The sequence below is a fragment of the Lotus japonicus genome, chromosome 1 (genome assembly GCF_012489685.1).
Source record: "Lotus japonicus ecotype B-129 chromosome 1, LjGifu_v1.2".
Lineage (NCBI taxonomy): Eukaryota > Viridiplantae > Streptophyta > Magnoliopsida > Fabales > Fabaceae > Lotus > Lotus japonicus.
In genome coordinates this window covers 94,412,773-94,421,402 of record NC_080041.1, presented here as the reverse complement: position 1 = coordinate 94,421,402, position 8,630 = coordinate 94,412,773, and the positions used below count along the sequence as shown (strand labels likewise).

The window sequence follows — 8,630 nt, the reverse complement described above, 5'->3', positions numbered from 1 at the left end:
TTAAACCTCCGTGCATCGCACGGGTATAATCCTAGTCTTTATAAAGACTCAGAAGTCCATTCCTCTGCCCTGTAATCAACATAAACAAAAAAAAAAGGATCAAGAATAAAGCATATACAAAGTTAATGTCTTTGGCTAGATTCAAACACACTTCACTATTTGTTTGACAATGATGGCGTTGCAAATGCGTCCAGTTACTTACCTTTGGGTTTGAACCTGAAGTTTGAAGTCTTAATTGAGTAGATAGAAAATCTCTTGAAGCACCTCCATCCCCTTCAGTTCCACATTTTCCAGAACATGCATCTTTCCCTTACTTGCAGCCTCCATTTTTATACGCATCATGCCCTTCAAAAAAAAATACAATGGCTTCAATGAAAACAACAAGAAGAATCCTGCCATAGCAGAAAGCAAGAAAGAGGAAGACATGGCCTTTTGTATACTTCCTGGTTTCTCTATTTTGTAATAAAATATTCCAGAAGTTTACTTCAATATTCTATCCAAACTGAATCATGAAATCAGTTCATTGGAAATTGATATTGGATACAGTAAAAGAATAGTACTCCCAGCTCAAACCAACCTCTCAATCCAACCTCTAGGTGGTAACTGGATTTTCATGAGTTTATGGCTTCCTTCATAGAGCATTCGGTGTAGCAACTGGGTCTTCTGCCGGTCTTTTAATCTCTGGGTAATAGGTAGAGGATGCATAATCGTTTCTGGCTTCCTCTACCAGTTTCTGAGGTAATTCCAACATCATACATCACTGTTGGGAGATGTGCTATTACCTATTGCTTCCAGAAGCTCATGACAACAAAACACAATAAAGTATTAGATGGTATTTTCTGGGTATCGAATTGGTGCCTTCGGAGTGCTGAATGTTGTTTATTCTCCTCCGCCTTTCTGCAACCTTGGTGCTGGCGGCAGATCTGGGGATTCTTCCTGATCTGTTTGTGAGGTGTTGCAATGTGGAGTTATGGCCGAAGGCATGGTGTAGCTGGTGTGGTGCTATTTGTTGTCATGGATCTGTTTTGGGCGCTATGATTCTGTTCTTCGGAGTGCTGCTCGAGGTCGGCGGTGAAGATTCGGGCCGACCATTTGCTGATCGGGGTCGTTGTCGGGTTTGTCCCCCTTAGGTTTTTATGCTTTCGCTTTCCGGTTGTTGTGCTGATTCGCGTCCCCTCCAATAGCGAGAGGAGCTCTGCTTTTGTTGGGTTATGTGGCATTTCTTTGCCATATGTTGGGGGTATCTCGGTCCCTGACATATGCTCATTCTCATTGGTCGTATAGTGCTTGATATGGTTTTGGACATTGTCAATGTTGCTCGCGGTTTTTCCTGCATTTTATGTAAGGTAGGTGTTGGATTTCTTATGTTATATCTTTGGATGCACCTGAGCTATTTGATTGTTAGGTCTTTACGTGTAATATTAGAGAGGATTATGCTCATTTTAGTTCAGTTTATACCATCAACCATAGCCTTTCCCCATAATTGGGTCATTCCATTTCCATCACTATCGTCTACTATGGACCCAAAATAACGCCTTTTCCTTCACGGTATCCACCATTTGACAAACATTTCAATCACTTATACACCAAGACACCCAAAATAACGCCTTTTCCTTTACGGTATCTACACAGATGCTTGTCTTCCTATATATCACCAAGACTTAATATACATTCATCTCCTTCCACATACTAAACACAGAAATGTTAATTGCAGGTGTGACAAAAAGTCATCGGTAGCTAGAAATAGCCATCAATAGCAACAACGAGAAAGGTAACATGAATATTATATGTTAACGGTTAAGAAAATTAATATAGATGAAAACATTAACGTAAAAATTATCCTTAATTTAACAAAGGAAATCGATATTACTAAGATTAATAAAAAATGATAATAATGATAGAAATAATGATTGGTAATGGAACTAGCTAGTGAACATAAGTGACATAACATAACAGAATGTAACAAAATAGAACCTAAATGTGTTTGGTAAATTCAGGTCATTAGAACTGAATTATACATTTAATTACATATATAACTTAAATGTTTAATATTTAATTGAGGACAAAAATTAAATTAAACTCAACAAAATATATTTTTAATATATATATTTATATATGTTTTTATTTATATCAGTACAAAAACTATCATATACAAGTTTGCAAATTATTATTAATATTTTAATTTATAATATTACATTAGCACTAAATTTATTAAAATCTGCTAATTTATTAAAACATGCATAATTTTTTTTTTTATATAAAATTGGAATTTCATTGAAATAGGAAATATAAAATGTCTAAACGAATATAAAAGAGAAAAAAATACGGAACATTAACCGACCATACATTATGTGGATGAGCTAAGTCATGAACTAATCTATTTGTATCTCTATCAGTATGGTGAAAAGAAATAGAAACATGCATAATTTTAATTGTATTAATATAGTTAAAAAAATAATATCGTCAAAATTTGTTATGGATATTAGAACCCTTCACAAACTCCCCAGATGAAACAACTGGGACGAAATTAGTAACAAATTTTGTGATGAATTTTGATATGATGTCATTAATATCGTCTTTATTATTTCTCGGCTTATAAATTGGTGACGAATTCTGATATTTCGTTGCAAAATCTAAAAAGGGTGAGGTGAAGTGTAGATTTTAGAAAAAAATTGAGTTTAGTGTCATATGAGCAAAATTGAAGTGTAATTTATATAATAACTGAAAAGGATATAGAATGGACCTGTCATAAATAAAACGGTAAGGTAGTTAGCAATATTGTAGCATTAAGAACTAAATGACCCCGTCCACTATAAGTAAGAGGAACATGTTGTGTAGCTAAGCTAAAACCATATTGGTCCTTGTATACACTTAACCCATCCATTTCCTCTCTAAATATCATTACAATGAGATTTCATCTAGTCTTGTTGTCTTTCTTTATACCCTTATGTTTGATAAATTTGAGTTTCAATATCTATGTAGCAACAAGCCACTGCCTTGGCCATCAGCAAGTCTTGTTGCTCCACATGAAGCAAAATCTTCAATTCAACCCAACCAAATCCAAAAAACTAGTGACATGGAATCAAAGTGAGGATTGCTGTGAATGGAATGGAGTCACATGCCACAATGAACATGTTATTGGTCTAGACTTGAGTGAGGAATTTATTTCTGGTGCTCTAGACAACTCAAGCCTTTCCAACTTGGAAAGTTTGCAGGATTTGAATTTAGCTTATAATGATTTCCAATCTTCGATTCCTTCAGAGATTTTCAAGATAGAGAATTTGAGGTATTTGAATCTAAGCAACACAAATTTCTCTGGAAGTTTACCAGGTGCTATTTCCAAATTGAAGAAGTTATCAACCTTAGATCTATCTAACTGCCAGTTCAATGGAACACTCCCTGTTTCATTTTCAGGACTCATTGAACTTGTTCACTTGGATTTGTCATTCAACAATTTCACTGGACCTCTTCCATCTCTTAATATGTTCAAGAATCTCAAATTTTTATCCCTTTTCCAAAATGGTTTTACTGGGCCAATTACAACAACTCATTGGGAGGGGCTTTTAAATCTCACTAGCATCCATTTTGGTGATAACACTTTCAATGGAAAAGTTCCCTCATCTCTTTTCACACTTCTATCTCTACGGGAGCTTATTCTTTCTCATAATCGATTTTCAGGTTCATTGGATGAATTTCCAATTCCAAATGCCTCTCTGTCTGCATTAAACATGGTTGATTTGAGCAACAACGAGTTGCAAGGGCCTATTCCTATGTCTTTGTTTCGTCTGCCAAGTCTCGGTTACCTCCATCTTTCTTTAAATCAATTCAATGGAACTCTGAGGCTAGATTTGTTACAGAACCTCCAAAATCTGCGCGCTTTAGGCATATCACACAACAACTTGTCCGTTAATGCCACTTTCAATGGATCGTTTCCAAGTTTGGTAGTTCTACTTCTTGGAAGTTGCAAGTTGAGGGAATTTCCTGCTTTTTTGAGAAACCAATCCCAATTAAGGGCTCTAGACATATCCAATAACCAAATTCAAGGAACAATACCGAACTGGATTTGGAGATTTGAATACATGGTTAATATGAATCTTTCCAATAATTTTCTGACAGGCTTGGATGGACCCTTTGAAAATCTCAGTTCTAGTACTTTTGTGTTGGACCTTCATTCCAACCAACTTCAAGGGTCTATTCCAATTTTGACAAAAAATGCTGTGTATTTGGATTATTCAAGTAACAAGTTCATGTTTATCCCACCAGACATAAGAGAGTATCTTAATTACACATATTTCTTGTCCCTTTCAAACAATAGCTTCCATGGAAAAATCCCTCAATCCTTTTGTGGCTGTCCGACGCTTCGAATGCTTGATCTTTCCCACAATAGCTTCAATGGCTCCATTCCGGAGTGTTTGATCTCAAGGAGCGGTTCTCTAAGGGCGTTAAATATACTTGGAAACAAACTATCAGGTTCAATTTCTGATACAATTTCAAGTTCATGTAATCTAAGGTTTCTTAATCTTAATGAGAATCTCTTGGAGGGTACCATTCCAAAATCTTTAATCAATTGTAAGAGCCTACAAGTCTTGAACCTTGGAAACAATGTGTTCAGGGACAGATTTCCATGCTTCTTGAGGAATATCTCTGCACTTCAAGTGTTGATTTTACGGTCAAACAAACTCCATGGTTCAATTCGATGCCAGCGGAACAATGGTAGTACTTGGAAGATGCTTCATATTGTTGATATAGCCTTGAATGATTTCACTGGTAGGCTTCCGGGACCACTATTGAAAAGTTGGATAGCAATGAAAGGTGATGAAGATGATTCAGGAGAAAAATCCGGTAACTTATTTTTCGACATCTATGATTTCCATCACTCTGTGCGTTACAAGGATTTGTTGGCGAGTATCGACAAAGTTCTTGTTATGAAACTGGCTCAACTTCAAGTTGGTGAACCACTTTCCACCATTGAAAACTTGTTCTCTTACTTTGTCAATGCCTACCAATTTCAATGGGGTGGATCCTATCTTGATTCAGTTACTGTTGTCAGCAAAGGCTTGCAGATGAACTTAGTCAAAATTCTAGCAGTCTTTACTTTCTTGGATTTCTCATCTAACCACTTTGAAGGTTCAATACCAGAAGAGGTGATGAGTTTGAGAGCAATTAATGTTCTTAACTTGTCACACAATGCTTTCTCTAGCCATATCCCTTCATCACTTGGAAACTTGACTCAAATTGAGTCATTAGACCTATCAAGTAATAATTTGAGTGGAGTGATTCCCACAGAGATTGCAAGTTTGTCTTTCCTCTCAGTTTTGAACCTCTCCTATAATCATTTGGTTGGGAAGATTCCAACCGGCACTCAAATTCAGACTTTTGAAGAAGATTCTTTTGTGGGCAATGAAGGGTTATGTGGACCTCCACTGAATAAAAATTGTGGTCATGTTGAGTTACCTACAGGAGCACCATCATCATATGCAGGTTATGAAACAGAGAGTTCAATTGATTGGAACTTTTTGAGCGCTGAGTTGGGATTCACTATTGGGTTTGGATGTGTGATACTTCCCCTTCTTTTATGGAAGAGATGGAGGTTGTGGTATAGCAAGCATGTCGATGAATTGCTTTTCAGGATGTTTCCTCAGCTTGATTTTGTATATATATTCCATGGAGGGAAGAAATACAGGACTCTAAAGTGGAGGTTCAACTAGCTAGCTGCTCTCAGCTCTCATTATAGCTTGTTAAGCATGACTATTGTTTGCTAGCTAATTTCGCTTCGGATACCTCTTTTTCTTATATTTTGTGTCAATGTAATGAACTACCAATGCCATAGCTACCTTTGATTCTTCTTTTCTCAACCTGTACTTGATTGGGATATACTCCTGATTACAAGACGAGGGTGTATCCATAATTTTCTTCTTGGGATAAATAAAAACTATTCATGTGCTCTTTCCCAATAGCTTAAGCTTTTGGATGGTTAGTTGTTTGTTTGACATGGTATCAAAACCTTTATGACAAAGCGGTTCAGAGTTCGATCCTTGCCTCCTCCAGTTCTTCTAATAAAAAAATATAAATTAAAGCACATGGAAGGTGAATTTATGCATTCTCCACACTTCAAGCTCAAGCGGGTTAACTATTGCGGCGGGTTAGAAATAATAATTTAGAACTATTCATGTGACTCTTACCTAATAGCTTAATTTTTGAGAATAATTGATTGTTTAACACAAACATCTCTCTCACAACTCCTACAAATCTCTCCAAACCCATCTCACCACCCAGTGACGGATCTAGAAATCTATTGTTGTGGGGGCATTATACACACATAAATTTATAACATAAAAAATAGGCTTAAATACTCTTGAAGTTCCTGAAGTTGTCTCCTGTACGAAAATAAGTCCCTGAAATTATTTTTTTTCCGATTCCGAATCCTTGGATTTTTTTTTTAATCAGAATGGGTCCCTACTCGTGTTTCCAGCTTATGTGGCTTAATTTTTGCTGACTCAATTATTCCACGTGACTTTTTTTTTTAAATACAAATGGATTAAAAAAATAAAATTAAACATTTAAACTTAAAATTAAAATCTTATTAACCTAATTAGCCCTAAATCTAATTAACCCTAAATCCCTAAATCTAATTAACCTAAATCCAATTAACCTAAAGTTTAATTAGATTAAATTCCCCAAACCCAAACAAGAAATAAACCCAGAATCAACAACAAATATAAAGAAACCCACCCCACGTCCAACAACCTTCACCTTCACCTTCAACAAACCCAGCCACCATGAATCCCATTCATAGAGACACCTCCACCCAAACCTCAACCCCACCGCCACCCTTAACCTCAAACCCCTCAATCTGAGTTTATGAGAGAAGGAGAAGGAGAAGGGGAAGAAGGTGAGAGAGAGGATCTGCAATTGAATACCCTTCATTTTAGTCTTTCTTTACATTTGGTAAATGAAGTTCTGGGTTGTTTTCTGTTGTAGAATAGTATTCCAGGGCTTTCCCTATGTGCTGAGCCTGAGATTACGGAACTAAGCCTAATGTAATTGCACCTGAGCCTAGTGTAATTGTTCGTTTGTTGGTACTTCATTGATTTTTCTCTCATCATAATCAATTCTGAAACCCAGAAAGGCAGAAACTACTAATAGAAGGTTCTCCTCGGAATTGATTCTGGCTTTAGAATCCATTCTTGAAGGATTTCCAATATTTTAAAACTTATGGAAACACAATATCAGAAACTAGCTTCTACATGGGATTCAAATTTGGACTCTGATCATTCACTTTCACTTACCAAACTAAATGACCTGATAGATATCTAAATGACCTGATAGATATCGGGCTCAGAAGTAATGGAATTGATATGAACTGTATATAGACATCAAGCAAGTTCTGATTTCCCTTCTCTCTCTACTTCTATCGATCCATGAAGAAACTTAGGACCATTTAGCTTATGAGCAAGAAAAAACTCAAGCTGGCCTGAAACAGATCACCCAGAGTGAAAAGCTATTGGCCTTTTTCTTCTTGAAGCCATGTGTAGAAGAAGATTCAATCATTTTCCACATGACTTGGATATCTGCATATTCTCCACAAGACTCCATATCTTTGTAAAGACTCACAAGTCCATTCCTGTGCCCTGTAATCAACATAAACAAAGAAAAGGATCAAGAATAAATCATGTGCGAAGTTAAGGTCTTTGGCTAGATTCAAACATATTTCACTAATTGTTTGACAATGGTGGCGTTTCAAGCATCCTGTTACTTACCTATGGGTTTGAACCTGAAGTTTGAAGTCTTAATTGAGTAGATAGAAAGTCTCTTGAAGCACCTCCATCCCTTCCAGTTCCACATTTTCCAGAACAGGCATCTTTCCGTTACTTGCAGCCTCCATTTTTTATACGCATCATGCCCTTCAAAAAACAATACAATGGCTTCAAGGATAAAACAAGAAGAATCCTGCCATAGCAGAAAGCAACAAAGAGGTAGACATAGCCTTTTGTATACTTACTGGTTTCTCTATTTTGTATAAAATATTCAAGAAGTTTGCTTGAATATTCTATCCAAACTGATACTATTATTTAAAAGCAAAGATATCATGTTCACGGTGTTATTTTTTTTTATAGGCAAATGTTAGTGGTTAGTGGTTAGTAAGTTAGAAAATTCCTTTAAATTTCTCTTCCAAGATTCAAACCCTAGACCTTCCCTTCCTCAAGCCTTATGTCTCCTAGCTCTTACCACTTAAGCTAATCCTCAGGGACATGGTGTTACTTAAATTTACCATGAAATCAGTTCATTGGAAATTGATACTGGATACAGAAAAAAAAAAAGTACTCCAAGGTCAAACCAACCATTAGGTAGAAACTGGATTTTCGTGAGTTTATGGCCCATAATGCACGGTTAAATTAAATAAATAGTGACACAGGAGAAGTTCATTTGGATTATGCTTTTCCACAGCTATAAGAATAAAAATAATAAATCATCATCTTTAGATTTAATTATATATAGTTAAAACTAAAACTTTAAGTTATGTTAACACCATTGATGATCAAACTGTCATAATTCTTCCATTCTCACAAAAGAATTCATTTTTTATGCCATATGATCACTACTTTTCCTATTTAGTGTGTTTTTTTAGA

General features: G+C 35.9%; 1 protein-coding gene and 1 long non-coding RNA gene across 2 annotated transcripts; one reads left to right on the top strand and one right to left on the bottom strand.

The window, feature by feature from the left end:
- Nucleotides 1-2,859: 2,859 nt before the first annotated feature.
- Nucleotides 2,860-6,023, top strand: LOC130727980 (receptor-like protein 32). Its single transcript, XM_057579295.1, has one exon. It carries the CDS (start codon nucleotides 2,907-2,909, stop codon nucleotides 5,706-5,708), a length of 2,802 nt encoding a protein of 933 aa, XP_057435278.1. The 5' UTR covers nucleotides 2,860-2,906; the 3' UTR covers nucleotides 5,709-6,023.
- A 1,206-nt stretch (nucleotides 6,024-7,229) lies between these two features.
- On the bottom strand, nucleotides 7,230-8,007 carry LOC130732255 (uncharacterized). Its single transcript, XR_009016984.1, has 2 exons — nucleotides 7,761-8,007; nucleotides 7,230-7,631 (listed from the first exon to the last, which is right to left on the bottom strand). It is a non-coding gene; the product is annotated as an uncharacterized LOC130732255 (long non-coding RNA).
- Between the last annotated feature and the right edge of the window lie 623 nt (nucleotides 8,008-8,630).